At 34.7% G+C, this 18063-nt stretch overlaps 1 protein-coding gene across 2 annotated transcripts in view; it reads left to right on the top strand.

Annotated features, from left to right (window-relative positions):
* CDH8 (cadherin 8) overlaps positions 1-18063 on the top strand; it is a 359018-nt gene that overhangs the window by 106427 nt on the left and 234528 nt on the right. For both annotated transcript variants that reach the window (XM_012781565.2, XM_012781533.2), the window contains exon 3: positions 10237-10531. In XM_012781565.2, coding sequence (XP_012637019.1) covers positions 10237-10531 — 295 coding nt within the window. The remainder of the gene's footprint in view (positions 1-10236; positions 10532-18063) is intronic.

Raw genomic sequence — 18063 nt, 5'->3', positions numbered from 1 at the left:
ACCTAAACAAAGTGCTATGTAAATAGTCATTACACTGTATGTTAAACAATTGTATTATTTTAATTTTTTCTATTATTTTTTACTTTTTCTAATATTTTCTATGTGAGTTTGGTTGCATCCACAGATGTGAAACCCATGGATATGGAGCACTGACTGTATAGAGATAATGATACTTGAGAGGATAGGAGTTCAAAAGGTAAAAAAAAAAAAAACAACAAAAAACAAAAAAAAAAACGTTCACATACATGCTATCCTTATAACTATCTGATAAAAGTTTTGATGATGGTGCTGATGGCCTTGCTAGTATCATTTTAACAAGAGGAACTTAATGTAGGAAAAAATTAAGTGAATTGTCCAAGATCATATCTGGTAGTTTTAATTCATCCCAGGTCTTTGGATTCTCATTGAAAATGAAGGATGCTTGAGAATCTCTTTAGTTAGCTGTCCTCTGATCTAGTCTTCCATTTACCCATGCATTCTTCAATAAAGCCCTTACCTATCCATCCTCTTCATCTTAATTCTATTATCAATCTACTTACCTATTCATCCATCCATTCATCAACCCATTCATCCACCCATTGAGTAGTCATAGCTGAAACTTGAAAATGTGATTATTTCTGTGAAATAAGTATTTTGGTCATGAACCTGTGTATTTTTACAAGGCATTAATTGAGACTGTTCACAGTGCTCAAGGGATGGGAGTGGGTAACTCAGCTAAGTTATTATCAGGCTTTTTGATCACAAAAAAATAACATGATGGGCCACTATCATACCCTTATTATATTGCCCAAACTAAACTCCTGCCTTAAGTATTTCTTTTTTAACTTCAATTGCAGTGCTCCTCTAAGTTCACAGCATTTTGACGGACCCACACTCCCTTTACAAATATTTCAGAGTCACTGGACCTCACTCCCTTTACAAATATTTCAGAGTCACTGGATGACTGTTATTTGGTCATCCACTGTATTATTTCCCACTGTGCTCTTGTCACTTATTTGGCTAACAAGATACATCCTGTTTAGCAAGTAATTGTGATTACCACATCAGAAATCTATCTCATATTTTCAACTCTTATTAGTATTCTGGTTAATCAAGTAGTTTGAAACATAATTAACATTGATACATTATCTTAGAATTTCTCCCTCTTGGATAGTATAACTGAAAGCTCCACTTGCCTTTTGAAAAATTTCTCTTATAACTGTTTTAAATAGCCATATCTCTATAAAATCCTCTTCTTTTGTTTGCCTGATAATCCTGGGCATCTTTTTCCAATCCTATTCTTAGTTACATCATGTGTTACTTCATTGGGTGTTTACTTGGCATAAAATTTCCCCTTCCTTGCAAAATGGATAGATGTCTATATCTATATCCATCTCCATCTCCATCTCTGTCTTTCTCTCTAGAGGGAGAAGTGTCTTCAGGGAATTTTTTAAGAGAAATTATTTTGATGAAAATTGAATATGCACCAAAGGTCTTCATTTAAGTATTTCTTCTAATTTATAGTTGAACATCCAATGTCTATGCCTGCTTTAATGTAAGATGGGGAATAATGCTCTGAGAAAAAAAAAATGATTTATTATGTCTTCCCTAAGTCTGTCTTTTAGTGAGAAACTTCATGGTCCTGTCAGGATACCTATTCATCAATACATCCATCTGTTTGTTCATCCATTGATTCAAAACATTTACTGTGCATTGGATCATAAAAGGAGTGATGAATGAGAATCTCATTTAGTTACCCATTCTTTATCATTCATTCACCTGCATTCTTCCTCTTATTTCTCTTATCCACCAATTTCTTCATCCATCCGTCCATCCATCCATCCATCCATCTATCCATCCATCTACTCTTTGATCTATTCACCTAAACATCTTCAGTAATTGTTCCTCTATCACTATTCATTCACATTCCCCCTGAAACATTTTACTGACCCAATGCACATTTACCACCCGTCTCCCACTTCTAGGCTTATATTTATTGAGTAAGAAGACACAAAACTTCCAGATATATTCACCATCATTACTTATTGAATTGGTGAACAAGTACCAGATAGGTAATCATTAAGTAACTTGGTCAACATGAATAAGAGGTTAAAATCAGATTGTGCCCAGATCATTTAGCTCAAGAAATTAAATTCTTACTTGTATTACAAATGATGTTGTACGTTGAATTATGATCCAGAATATGTTGATAGATATATATTTTTCTTGGAAAGTAGTTCCTGGTTGGGCAGAACCCATTATTGTATTTCCCAAATTTAATCCCCACAAGAATCCACCCTGTATATATTTTTATTTAAATATCATCGTTTCTAGAACATATCGTTCCTTTAACAGAATTATATATTGTCACATTTTAATCATTACAAAAACACTAAGTGTAGGCACTGTTATTAAAAACATTTTACAGATGATGAAGCTGAATATTGGAGAGCTTAAGTAAATTTCTCAGTATCTTTGCTCCTAACTTGCTTTGTTTCTTCTCAGACTCTCATTATAGATCCCATAATCTGAACTATTACTCTAAATCTTTGGTTACCTTAGAGAAACATATTGACTTCCAAGTCTGTCAGATTTAATATTTTAACCAGGCTGCTATCAGCACACATAAGATATATCCAGTAAAGGTATGCCTTGTTGTTTTATTTTCCTGTGGACCCTTGGTTAGATATTGGAGTCTCCATCCCAGTATGCAAAAGAGAAGAAAAACTCTAAGAATAAAGCATTTGAGAATCCTTGTAGTATTTTTAAAATTATTTTTATAAAATGGGCATATTTAAGTGATTTTATTTTCTGGCATTATTACAGAATTAATTCATCTAACTCTGCTTTCTTTGAAACCTGTCAATAAGAATGGTTAGGCTTTGTGTGATGAGAAATTTTGCTCCTCATGATAACTTAAGTATTTTAGACTTTGAGAAATGCTATTTATCAATAATACCTTGCGTTTTCTTTTTTTTTTTTTAAATGAGACCTGTGAACTTTATTGGAGTCTAGCTAAAGAGCGATGGATTTGCCATAGGGCTGACACATCATGTTTGCAAACTTGTAAAGCTACGGTCTAGACAGAAGATGGTAGCAAATGTGCCAAGGTCATGAATGTCAGCTTGGGAAATCTCTTGGGAAAGGGTCTGCCAATCTCTTCTTGTCAGTATCCTCCCTCTGCATTCTTATTAGCTGAGTTATTGGGTATACTGCCTTTCTATTTATATGTGTATTCTATTTCAAAATGTACATTTCTGTACAGAATGTGCCTGTATCATGTGATTTCGTTCACATGCTTCTAAATGCATATAATGTATATATTAAATCCCTATTGCCATTTAGGGGCAAACTAGAAAGGTATCTTTATTCTATCCATCCCTCATCTAGGGTATCAGGATGTCTCCATGCTAACCGCTAGTGCTATCCTGATGGTCTCTATAAAATTATGCTAAAATGTGCATGATCTGAAATCTGACTCAATGGGTTAGATCTGGTTCTGTCACCTGAGCCCTTCATCCATGTAAAATCACTAACAAAGTGTAGAGCAGGGGTCCCCAACTTATGGTGGGTTGTATAATTATTTCTTTATATATCACAATGTAATAATAATAGAATTAAAGTGCACAATAAATGTAATGAGCTTGAATCATCCCAAAATCATCCTCCCCCTCCCCAGTCCGTGGAAAACTGTCTTGTATGACAGCGGTCCCTGGTGCTAGAAAGGTTGGGGACTGCTGGTGTAGGGCATTAAGATAGATCCTATGCAGTCAAAAAAGAGAGAAAAATTAGACTTTAGTGAGTATTTAGTATTTGCGATGAACCATGCTTGCTGTTGGGTATAGTGATCAATGATGTACATAGAAGTCCTGCCCTTGTGGAACTTACCTTTTTAAAAGAGTGGCACAAACAACCATCCCTTTCTTTGAGTGTTTTCAGATGTCTGCAGCCAAAAACAGCAGTTAATTTGGACTTGTTTCCTATTTTCTATTTCTCTGGGCACCTGTCCCCATGGTCAGGCCACACTGTTCAATACTTACACCAGCAGCTGACACAGAATGCAAGGAACACATGTCTGAGTTATCAAATGCTACACATTTGTCTGCTGTAAAACATTAGAATTATCAATTAATTAATTATGTAAAGCAGCAGTGATTTTTAGTGTAGGATATTGTGTTCTTTTCATTTAATCAGGGATTGTTTCCCCTTTGGCCTTTTTTTTTTTTTTTACCTCTTAAGACAAATTTAAGGGTAACTTGATTTGGATGAGAATTATTTTGAGAACTATTATTATTTCACTGAGCTATATATTTTTTTTCTTAGAGTATGTGATCATCAGAGTTATTGCATATTCCCAACCTGGTCTTAGCTAAACTCTTCGGGTATTTTTACACCTATTACCTTGCTTAAGGTTTTGTGATATAATTTGTTTCTACAACTTGTTAAGAATGGAGTGTCTGAATGAAAGACAATTATATTTGGATTATCTAGATTTACTATAGGAGTGCAACATTTTAGCATGTGAAGGCATTTTACAAATTATGTAGTTCAATATGACACCATGACGCCCTTTCACCTCCCATTCCATCTACAGCCATCATATGATGCTTTATTTAGCTTTAAAGTATCAAAATCAAGGTTTGGGGTTTTTTGTTTGTTTGTTTGTTTGTTTTCTATGCAATGGTGGGACCTCACCCTTTCTTGAATGAGACATTTCATGTTTAGTCAACATCCTTTGTGAGATATTCTATAGTGCCCAAGAAGGATGAACTAGAAGTTAAAATGATCAGATTTCAAGGCTAACTCCTGCTCCTTGTCGGGTGCAAAAGAGAAACATGCAAAGAACACTTCTGCCTCTCTTGATTTTTTTTTTTTCCTTACCTGTCCTTTCACTCTCCTAGCAGCCTAAACTTGTGCCTGCTCTAGACTGAAGTCCTACATTGTCATCATTTTGGAGACTTAGGCCAAAAACTAATACTGTGTCCAAGCCTCTGTCTCATCTTTGATACTGAATGGGATGGTAATCCATTCACCAGTAGATTGATAACCCATAGCCGACAGACACTATACTAGACACTGAGAAAATAGTGCTAAGGTGTGATTTGATTCCAGAGAGGTAGGCTTGCTCTCTTCTCCAAGGGTCAGCAGGTTCATGAAAAATAGAGTTCAGCAAGAGACATAGATTCATGTTGCAGTGATCCCTGTTAACTCTTTGGGTTCTTAAAGACGGTGATTTCCCCTTTGCCCCCAGAATGCTTCTCAAGAGGAAGAGAGGAAATTAGAGAGATTCTTCCATGATGTTCTTCTGGATAGAGTGGAATTTCAAAATAAATTCTGACGCCAGCACTATCTGATTTTCAGATGAGGAAGCCATTTCCCATGTAGTTTACTCAGCCCCAGGTCCCATCTCATTCTAGAGGAAGAAGTAGGCAGAATGACACACTCTGGTCTTCTATGGTAACCGAGTCATAATTTGATGTTAAAATAGGTACTTACAAAGAAAAATGTATCTGCATTAAGCTCTACTCTCCTAGGATTACTTCCAGGTCCTGGGAGATCCTTGTGAGAGGATGGGAAAGTAGTATGTATTTTTTCTGACAATCAATATTCACCACCGTGAGAGAAATGTGGGTGATATTGGAGATCAGGAATCTTACTCTGATTCTGAGAGCAGTGATTTCTAGGTATAAGATAATTGGCATCTATGATCCATCTATTATTCATCCATTAGCCATCCATCTATCCATCATCTGGTCATCTTTTCTTCCATCAGTCTGTCTTCTAAGTCTTAGTTCCTATGTTGGATGCTAAATTTCAATACATACTTAGGGAAACTTAGGGGCTTTGCATTTGTTGTAGATAATATTTTAGGTCCCTGGGCCTAGCTTTTCTAAATTTCTTTGCCTCCTTATTTAAATAATTGCTTTGAAAATTTTTCTTGTCTTTTCTTTTTTTTTTCTTTTTTCTTTTTTTTTACATTCACTTGATTCCACAAATATTTATTGAGCATCCAACAATTTTGCCAGAAACTTTACCAGGCAGAGGAAATACAAAGGAGAGTGAAATGCAAATACCTCTTCCCATTACTTTTATAGTAAAAAAAAAAAAACTTATCCTTTAATTGGGAGGTGTTGAAGATGATGAATGTGTAATGATGCTGATACTCACAATGCAGCTCAATTATGGAGCAGTACTGTTAGGATTCCTGAAATTGAAAGGTGATCGTGGAAGACTGACTGGGATTGTTCACTGCACATCTGACGTTCTGTGCTTCTCCATCCCAGCTGCAGTGAGTGGCCAGAGGGGTTCAGGATTCATCTGGTTGTAAATGTGGCAGATACTGGGTGCTGGGCTGGATTTGAGAATCAGAAGGGAGAAAGCTTTGTGAACTGATGTCAGAATTTTCTTTCTGCCCTCCCTTTCCTCTTTGCTTCCATGACATTTTCTTGTAAGCACACACCAGTCCCTATGGTGTTACTGCAACAAAACTATTATGGCATCAGGCTCCTTTTTGAAACCCTTCTATATATTTACAGTCTCTTGTGATTTTTATAGTCAAATCCAAACTCTGTATCTTGGTTTCACAGCTCTGCATAATCTGGCACCTGTCTTGCTTTCTATTCTTATGCCTTGCTACCTCTCTTTTTCTTAACTGCATGTTCCATCCAGATTAAATCATATTTAGTTTCTCTAGCATGCTATGCTTTCTCTTGTTTCTAGATCTTTACCCATATCATTACCTGTGCCTGGCATAGGATTTCTCCCTCTTTGAGATCTGAAGTTTTAATCATTCTTCTCTGGGAAGTCTTTTTCTATCCTTCCACACTTCCCTCTCTGTATTAGATAAAATTGCTGTATGCCATCATATCTCCCTGTTCTTTTCCTAGCATTGCTCTTAGAACATGCATTTAAATCCAGAAACGGACTCTAAAGCTTGTGCTGTTAAGATTATCCCTTGTAAGTTGTGCATTCTCTGGAAAAGTTCTGTGAAAATCTGTGAATCTCTATAGGTTCATTGGGAAAATTAGGAAACGGTCTCTAGTTTGTTGTGAGAATATCATTAGAGCTATACATAAAAAATGCTTTCCAGATAATAAGTAGTCAATAATGGTAGTAGATATGCTTCCTCTAAATGTTTTGTTTATTTACAACAAAACTATGGCTCTTTGAGAGCAGAGACACAGGCTGTATAATTTATTAATCTAGTTCCACCCCAAGACAGGGAAGAGCATGGAGTTTATTAAATGAATAGATGAAGTGTTTTTTTGTTTTTTTTTTTTTTTTTTGTACCACAACCAGTCCAAGGAGTCCCACTTCCCCAGACCAGTTTGCATATGATCCTTAATCCAACTCTCATTAACAGAAGCAGCTCCTAAAAGAGATGATAATAACACTCTTAGATTATGCACAATATGTGAGCATTCAGTGCATTTGGGATGTCTTTGGGTCCATAATCTTATAGAGAAGGTCCTTGGATGGGATACATTGACAGGGGAAGTGATGTTGCATTGAAATGAGCAGGGCTCCACACACTTATGCGAAGACTAACAAAAGAAGAAGCAACTTGGAACCATATACCCAGGATACTTCTGATGGCCAGACCTAGAGTCTTAGATGCCTTTGCTGTCTGAAAATTGCTATTTTTGTATACTTACAATCTTTTCTTTGTACGGTCAAGTTGACTACCTGAAGAAGTCATGTGCAAGCGTGCACATGCGTGCGTGTGTGTGTGTGAGAGAGAGAGATACCAATAATAGGATGAAATGAGCAAACATAGATAGATACACAGTATTTTGTTTTTGAGATTATCATTACTCCGGGAACTGGATTTTACTGGGATAAACTAAAAATGAAATTTCCAGGAGAATGAGGAAGAATACTATGTTTACTAAGATTTTTCCTTACTTTTTTTTTCATTTTTTTCAAAGTGCTATGATGTATAAGTTTATCTTTGAATGAAGTCTTGGGAACGTGCTTTCACTTAGATGAATCTTAGTATATACAACCAAAACAAGAAAGATGTGCAATGTGTGGGGGATGGACATGCTTGAAGCTCTTACTCTAGGGGGAAGGGGCGCATGGGCAATATATGTAACCTTAACATTTGTACCCCCACAATATGCTAAAATAATAAAAAAGAATGTTTTCAGATAGTTGTATATGATTGAACATGGTATGAAGTAAAAATGGTTTTGGTTAATAAACACTTAATATACCCACTTCTGTGTTTTAATAATTTTCAAATAGATGGATAGTCTCAGATTGTAAAATCAATTCTTAAGGGTAGAAGTTTTATCACCGTATTTTAGGTAACATAACTGAAACTCAAATAAATGTGTTAATTTCTCCCATTTGTATAGTAAGAGAGACTTGAATCTTAGCTTTCTTCTCCCTTTGCTAATTTTAAACACAAGGGATCATCCAAACCTAAAATTATAATACAATTTATTAATTAGAGGGTATTAGTAAATGGAAGGAAAATATGACACAAATAACTTTTAACATAAATAATAATAGCACCAATTTGAATTGTTTATTTGTTAATTAGCAAAATGTTGTGGAGAAAAGCGATACATACCAATATCTTCTGCTTCTCAAGAACTCCTTGTATGTGAATGGAAACTTCCATGAATGATATATTATTCAAATTTTCTTTTTTTAATAAAAATGCTAATGGAAATATTAAAATGCACATAAATTAAAATGATCATAAATTAGGATTAATATCACATTAATGAATTATAATCCCACATTCATTAAGATAAAGTGGCATTTCAATATTTGTTCTTGTTAATAAATTAAATACAATAAATGAAAAGGATACATTTTGAGATTCAATAAATATTGATGTAATCTTATGCTTTAACTTTTTAAAATGTTCAAAAGTAAAGTAGGAGATCTAGATGTATTTGGATTCTTTGTTGCTATTTTATGTCTTTTTTATAATCCTTTCTTTTCACTTATTGAAGCACTAAATACAATTTAAATTGGCGAAGAAAGCGATAGAGCCTGTTCTGAATAGAAGAGATCCAAAGAGAATACAATATCTTTTGAATTTCTAGGAGTTTCTTTCCATAAGAATTGTTTTTATTTATTTCTTTTTTTTTAAGGAGCAAATATTTGAAATCTCATGGTGTGATAACTGGAACTATATTGGCATTTAAGTAACTGAGTTAAACTGAAAATATGTGCATTTAGACAGTACTTTGCAATGAACTTTTCTTTGAAAAATACATATATATATTATTTAATTGTAGTGCTTTTTAAAAACAGGAGTCAACATAGTATAAAGGAGAAGCACTATATATAAGAATATTCTTGTCTTCCTCTTAAGAACAAACTGTGGGAATTTTAAAACTAGGGATTCTATTCTCCCCAGCACATACCAAAATGTTTCAGGCAGAGCATTTGCTTGATACATAAATTCAATTCATATTTGTTAAATGAATGTTTGTTGCCATTACCTGAGATATGTTTGGATTTCTGTTGGAAAGTTGTCATTTTCTGAAGGGGTTCCTTTTCTGGAAAATGTGCTCCCATATTCTGACCTCAGTGTTCTTCTCTATAAAATGGGAATGATTTTCTTGAACCAGAAAAATTTTAAGAATTAAAGGAAAAAAGCCCTTTAAAAACATAATATCTTAGTATAATTCAGGTTATTGGAATTATATTTGTTTGTATAAATATAGCAGACAGATCTGAATTGAACTCTGGGTCTACCACACTTCATTTTACCAAATGAGAACCTTGGAGAGGTTTTTATGTGTTGTGTTAAAGCTCATACTTCTCATGGTTCATATGAAATATTCTTAACTCATTTGTTTTGTTGTAAAAATCAAGAGAATGATTATATGAGAAGTAATTCACATACTCCTTGGCACACAGATAATGATCCATAAAAGGTAGCTTATTATAGTAACTTTAAATAAATATACTGATATGTTGAAAAACACAAACACATTTTTGTATTTTCTTCTTGACCCTTTTAGCATTCTAAAAGCATGACAGCTTATATTAAATAGCTCACAGTACTTTTACCAAACTGTTCTAACTTATTTAAATGAATTTCATTATATTTTATAATTGATTGATATCCACACCACTGTATATAACCTTGTGCTGCTACTTATAGCAGAAATTGATGATGTTATGTAACAAGAACCAAGTTGATATTTAAACAGGAGACAGTTTAAAAAAAGAAAAACAAAAACCTTTGCAGATTGCTCCATCACTAACAAATGCCACTTTTCATTTTAGCTACACACAGACCTGGATCCTGGGAGCAAAAAAATTAAGTATATCCTATCAGGCGATGGAGCTGGGACAATCTTTCAAATAAATGATGTAACTGGAGATATCCATGCTATAAAAAGACTTGACCGAGAGGAAAAGGCTGAGTACACCCTAACAGCTCAGGCAGTGGACTGGGAGACCAGCAAACCTCTTGAGCCTCCTTCTGAATTTATTATTAAAGTTCAAGACATCAACGACAATGCACCGGAGTTTCTTAATGGACCCTATCATGCTACTGTGCCAGAAATGTCCATTTTGGGTATGTATGCTTCCAATTTCACAGAACTATTAAGAGTCATCTTTAAAATAGCTCCTGGCATCAAGGATGGTGTGTTGCTGAATAAAAGACATTTATTACCGTCTTATCTCTAATTTGCATTTCCAAATCCCCCTTTTTGGCCTAAGTTCCGCAGCTCAATAGCTTTAGTCCCTTAGTAATAGGAACTGACGGAGGAGCAATTTTATTAAAATATCTCTCCTTACACGACAATACTTCAATAGGCTGAATTTGTATTCCTCTCATGGACTTGTAGTTTGAGTATTGTTACTGAGGCGGATTTATCAAGATTTGTTCCAACATGCCAAGCTAATCCTATTGATATTTGCTTGATGTTTAATTATTTGTTTGTGTATATTCACATGCAGATGCAGCACATAGAGAAACAGAAAACCGTCTAGGTCTGTGGTGAGCCAGATATTGGATTGAGCTGGTGGGCGAAGGCTGGAGTGGATTAGGCTATCACTGTTACCAAAGAGAGTTCTGTTTTTGTGTCTATGTTAACTGAACATTTTTTAGGAGGCCCTGCTATCACCATTGACCCACTCTCACTTTTTCTGAGCCATTGAAGCATCCATTACACTTTACAGATCAATATATATGTATATTTCAAAACATGATTTCAATCTTTTCTCCCTTTTTGAACTTGCTTATCTAGCCCCAAATCCTGGCCTTGATACAGGAAACCTCTGACCCCAGATGTTAAATAATAAAAGGAGGGATTTTAGAGCTCTTTTTGTTTGTCAAAAGTAGTACACAGGATCCAAAATTCAAAGGATAAGATTAAAAAGTAATTTTCTATGTGTAATATATACCCTGATTTGTTTCAAATTGCATTTAAGACAACCTATAAGGGCACATGCTATGCAGTGACATCGCAAAAGTTAGAAGTAGGTAAACACAATAAGACACATAAAAAGCACAGGTAGAAATATCAATTGAAGGCCAGAATTAGGTAAATACAGACATGAACATTTACCATGTGGAGCTCAAAAATTTGACCTTGAATTTTCTGCCAGAGAAAAACTTGATCAAGAACTCTATTCCCAGGTAACTGCTCAAGAAAATTACAAATACTTAAATATAAACACCAGGAAGAAATATATGGCTGAATAATGTCCTCAACAACATCTTTACTGTTGATTCAAATAAAGGCAAGGTATTGATTATGGTTTTCAATGCTAAATTTGTGACCATTTTTAGGAGGTACAGTACAGAATGTCTTTACCTTCCCAATGTGGTTTTGACATTTTAATTTATTTAGGAATCCAGTGAGATACTCATGTATGTGTATGTGTGTGTGTGTGTGTGTTTATAACATTCCTCATGGAAATTAGTTGGAATTTAAATTTCAAATAAAGAAAAATTATTGGTAGAACAAGTGCCTTAATTTGCAAGTAACTTATTCTCATGTATTCCTGAGAAAGGGGATATCTTGGTTCTTCTCCTCTACTTGATCTGCTCCTTTTATGTTTGAATGATTTTCCCTTGTCACTTTCTCATTAAAATTATTTTGTTCCTCGTAGTTCTTTTCCCTTTCTCTCATTGCCTTTTCCTATTCTTCTTCCTTTCTCAGCCTTATCTTTTTAGTCTTCCTCCTTCTCCTCCTTTGGTTTCTTTTCGTCACCCCCACCCACTTCTTTCCTGTCTACTTTCCCCAGCTGTCTTTCCTGGTCAGCCCATGTCTTTAGCCATCTATTTAATGTAGATGGCTTTAAAACCATTTGCCCTGCTTTATCTGCTGGTTAAGCTGGTCACCCACATTCCAGTTGCTTCAGGAACACTTTCACCTGGATACCCAATTAGGCTCAAATCTCACATTAAAAATCAACTCATTACTTTTTCTTAATGATATTACTTTTTTCTGCTTTCTGACTTCTGTGACTTTATTCCAAAACTCTCTAAAATCCCATGTACAAAATGTAAGAGATACTGTTGAATCTTTTCTTTCTCATTAAGCCTCAGCAGTATCTTGCCTATTTAATCCCTAATTCTAGTAGTCACTCCTGACTACAATGTAATATATTGTATATTTTTCCTTTTTGAGACAGGGGCTTACTTTGTCCCCTGGGCTAAAGTGCAGTGGAGTCGTCACAGCTCACTGCAAACCTCAAACTCCTGGGCTCCAACAATCCTCCTGCCTCAGCCTCTGGAGTAGCTAGGACTACAGGTGCGAGCCACCGCACCAGTTTAATTTTTCTATTTTTTGGCAGCGATGGGGGTCTCACTCTTGCTCAGGCTGGTCTAGCACTCCTGACCTCAAGCAATCTTCCCACCTTGGCCTCCCTAATGTGCTAGGATTACAAACATGAGCCATTGAGCCAGCCTGCAATGTAATCTTAATGTGTCATTTCATTTCATTCTTATGACCACCTTCCTAGAACAGATGTTAATGCCTCCACTGGATTATAGATTGTCTTAGTAATGTTTCAAATAGTATGTTTGATTTGGACCATGTTACTTCTTAGGTACTGTATGTATATATTTATACTGAAAAAAAAATCTCCCTTAGGTTCCATAAGTATTCATTTTTCTTAGAATAGTTCCCTAGCTCCTTAACCAAGGGAATTTTGATAATCTGGCTTCATTTGATCTCCTTTCTTACCTACCTACAACATGACTTTGGTAGATACACTCAGCAAATCAAAAGTGATTTCAGGTCTTCATATCTTACCCATGTATTTCTTCTGCCAAGACTCTATTTTATCTAGCTCTTATGTAAGGAATTCTATTTTTGTTTATTTATTCCTGCTTATCAAAGCTGAATTGCTTCTTTATGGCTGGCTGAGATGACACTTTTTCTAGGAAAACTTCTATGAGTTTCTGGCAGGAAGTTATCCCTTTACCATCACCCCCCCCCCCCACAAAAAAGAAACACAAATAAGCAAAAACACCTCCATCTTTGCACTTCTTTTTTATTCTGACACAAAAACATGAACTGAGAAACACTACACTTATTTTTCTTTTTGTTTGGTCAACTCATTTAGGTCAGAGGACTTGCCTAATTCATCTTTTCATCCAAATTAGAGTAAGATGGTTTTACAGAACTTTTGCCTACGATACACACAGCACACTTTATCTTAATTGCTAATAAACAGTGAACAAGGAAGATGTTATTTTTGCCCCATTATTATGATTTCTACATCTTCATGCCAAATCTGTATTAATTGTAAATGTGTCAGAGATTCCCATTTCTGTGTATATAAGTCATGTGCCTGATAGATACGTTGAAAAAGAAAACCCCAGAAACTTTTGCAAATGTCAAGGCCATCTTCAACAAAGAAAAGGATTTAAAAAGTATCATTAGCTACATAATAAAGTGTCTATGTATACATGTAAATATATGAATATATGTATTTTTCTCCATCTGAATTTTTTTTTTTGCTAAGGCAGTAGACAAATAATCCACACTAACATATATGCGTATCTATCTGTCTCTATCTATATTTATATATATTTAAACCTTTAGCCTGTGACACGTCTTCTAAAAATCACAGGGAATGTGTTAAAATTCAGATGTGACTTTGAATCCAGGTTCTATCCTTTATTATATGGTTTACATTGAAGATAGGTGAGATTATTGCCTATTTTCCTTAGCTACAATACAAAGATAATAATTTCCATCTTACTTTTGTTGTGTGAGAGTTGCATAATAAAATACAAGGTAAGGGTATGGCATAAAGAAACTAAGTGTTACAGAATTGGTTGTTGTGGTTTTTAAATTTGTTTTTATTAATCTGTTCTCCACCTTGCCTTCGGACCTTTCCGTATGTGTCGATTTTATGCATTGGATGTCTGGTTTCTGTTTGACTCCAGCTTCTCTGGTTAAAGGAAGCAGAGGCAGCTGCACAATTTTATTGTCAAGTGTGAATTATTCCCTTCATTTCTCATGAAGGTGAATTTCAGGATGAAGGTCAGCTACCATCTCTTTTTCTCCCTGCTACCACTGTTCTGTCTTAGCCTGTCTCTTCCCTCCCCTCCTTCCTTCTTTCATTTTTCTTCCTCTGCTACTGCAGAAATGCCAGCACCTGCAGCTGTGTGCCCCAAGGAATGCCAGCAAAGGCTTGGGGGGGGTGGGGTTCATTGTGCAGAAAGTGAAAAATAAAATTCTGATTCAGAAATTTACCAATATCAAATTGAAATGAATGTGATGTTCAAGGACTGTCTGCCAGTTGACAAGCTGTCAAGACAAAACACACATATATATTTGCCCAAATGGCAGCCAAATTATTTTAGAAATATCTTATTTGGAAGCTGAAGACATAGTTCTTTTATATTCCACTGTGAATTTCATAACTTGATGAGAATTCACTTTTATAGCAATACTGCATAAATAGAGGCATGTGAACTTGTCTGATTTTAAATGTGGATCTCACACTAGCATTGTTGAAGTTAGTTTTTTAATGAAAATTTGCTACATTTATTAAGTCCCAGATACTTTAAATTGACATTTTTAATGTTATTTGTATTAGGGTGAGCAGTTTTAACTCTTGATTGTTCATCTAAACCTGGGTTTGAGTAAAATGAAATGTTATTTGACTTAAATTTCCAGGTTATTTGGCTCCAAATCTGACTTCTTGTGTAAGTGGTATAACCCATCTAAGCTTTACTTTATCTGTGTAGTGTATATAGCAATCCCTGCTTAAAAATAGGTTTTGAAAAATTCAGTGATTATATTTAAAGTGCTAACTACTTGGCCTACTAGACTTAACTTTATACTTCAAAATACACGGATTAGAACAAACCCTATTTTATTCAAAAGGGTATATCAATGAAGGTGGTGGAGTAAAAGGATGAGAAAGAGAATAGTGCTTAAGTTGGTACACATTACTGCATTGTTATGTGCATAGTTATATAAAACATGACACTTGGGGTTTTCTTAGTTTCCTTTGAGATCTAGGGCTTCTTTAATGATGATCAGTATGTACTGAGAAAATACTATATGCCAGAATCTGTGTTAAAACATTTCTAGTATGCACAACAATCCTATAACATTAATACCAATATTAGTTTCTGTACTCATTATTTTAAATCAGAAAAAAGGGAAATATATTAACAATAGTTAATATAAAGCCAGATATTAAGTGGAGAGTCTGAGATTAAAATCCAGACATCTGGCTTTACCTCCCATGGGCTTAACTAGTATGCTCTACTGATCTTTGATAATGTCTCTAGAGAATTCTGTTTATATGAGCATGATGATTCTGCTGCATATTTATAGTAGTTAATGTTTTTCCGAGGTGGAAGAGCTCTGGAGGTCAGCACACTTTGCAAATTAAATTTTAAGAACTGCAAGGGGAGTTGGATAAGAAGTTTGAGAGAGGTATTGCACAATTTTCAAAATAGGATTTAAGTATCTCAAAAATGTCACAACAATACATCATATAGAATTTCGAATAACAATAAACATAATTAAGAGCCCACAGGGTGAATGACTGGGGCTGAAACACTGCTGAATGTATTAAAGATAAAGACATATGAGAATAAATTATTTATTTGTCAATACCAATGTTTCCAATGCTCTTATTTATTTATTTTTTAATTTCAGAACATTACAGGGGTAAAAATGTTCAGATTACATATATTATCTTTGCCCTGCCCGAGTCAGGGCTACAAGCGTGTCCATCCCCCTGAGAGTGTGCACAGTACCCATTAGGTGTGAATACACCCAACCCCTCTTAAATGGACTGTAAGTTTCCTAGTGGTGAATACAAAAGTAGAATGCATGTTTCACCAAAAACGACAACAACAACAAATATATATATATATACATACATATAAATATACATACACATATAGATATTTTAGAAGAAGGTTAAGAAATGGCTTAGTAAATACATAGTTGAAAAAGTAAGTCTCAGTACTTTCTAAAGGCGTATCCCTGAAGAGGTTATGGAAGTCAGTACACAATATGCCAGAACTCTTACCCTCCTTGAAAAATGACTAAGCCAAACGAAAAATATTACAATGATTAAATAATTTAAGTCTTTTTCCTTCTGAAAAACGTGGCTATGTGTTATTCTTGTTATTCTATATTTTCTTACTACTCATATTATGCCCTTTCTTTGTATATGTGTCCTTTAGGGTAATCATCCTCATGTCTTCTTTTGGAGGAAGACCCATATAAATTACATACTATTTCTTTTATGTTTTTTTCTCTTTAATTCAGCAGAAATTTCATCTTAAAGTTGCAGACGTCATCCAAATATATTATTCGTGAACAATTTGAAAGTAAGTTATTGATATTTTGCCTCATCCCCTCTGTAAGTCCTCCCCCATGGATGCCACAAAACAGCTGCTAAAATTAGGAAATTAATATTAGCACACCACTGCTATCAAACGCACAGACCTCAGTAAAATGTCTCCAATTGTTCCAGTAACATCCTTTTATAGTGAAAGTATCATACTCAGGACCACACTTCAGAGGACTCTTACAATTTGGAATATATCTTCAGTCTGTTCTTCACTTTAATGACCTTTATACTTGATGATTATGGAACAATTATTTTATAGAATTCTTTAGTTAGGATTTTCTGATGCTTCATTGAGATTAGATTCAGAATATTAATTTTTGACAATGCTATCCCAGATAATATCTCACTGATTTGTATAAGGTTGTACAAGATTTTGATTTATTCCATTATTGGTGACAATAATTTTGAGCATCTCATTAAGGAGTCATCTGCCATGTGTCACCATTATAGACCTAATCTTTTTTTTTTGTCTTTTTGTGCTGAATACTTTGTGGGAAGATACTCAGAATTTATATAAAGATTGTATTCCATATGAAACTACTAATCCAAACTTTTAACATCCATTTAAGTTTGCTGAATTAATGATTCCTATGAGAGCTACCAAGTGATTTTCTTAATTCCATCATTCCGTCTACATTTATTTGTCAGTATTCTTCTACAAGGAAAAGCTTTCTCTTCTTCCCACTTATTTTCTTGTGTATTTATTTATATTAATTTTGCATTTTATATTTCTGTTTTATTTAATGAGTTACAACAGGTTATTTGAATTATTTATCTTGATGCTCTGATTACCTTAGTTTCTGCCATGTTGTGTCATTGGAGCAGATTCTGTGTCTTATTGACATGCCTCCATCATTCTTTGGGACTTTCTTATGGAAGTGTTTGAGGCTCATTTTGTATTTTCCCTAGATACTCCATAGAATTAGACACAAATATTTACACAAGATTTATACAACAATATCTGGTTCCATCTAAAGGAGAATTGTATTTATGTCCCAAAGTCTGGGTATCAGTAGTGTTAATTACCACTGGGCTGTCACTGTTCCCAAAACTTCTCAATGGACAAGGCTGAGCCAAGAAAGCCATGGGAGCATGCACATGCATACACACACACACACACACACACACACACACACACACACTCACTTATCCATCTGTACTGGATTAAATAGTGGTGCCCAAAATTTTGTGTTCACTCAGAACCTTAGAGTGTGGCCTTACTTGGAGGTAGGGTTTTTGCAGACATAATTAGTTAATTGA

This window comes from Microcebus murinus, chromosome 20 (assembly GCF_040939455.1).
Source record: "Microcebus murinus isolate Inina chromosome 20, M.murinus_Inina_mat1.0, whole genome shotgun sequence".
NCBI lineage: Eukaryota > Metazoa > Chordata > Mammalia > Primates > Cheirogaleidae > Microcebus > Microcebus murinus.
The sequence above is the reverse complement of the archived record's forward strand: the minus strand, read 5'-3'. Positions and strand labels throughout refer to the sequence as shown.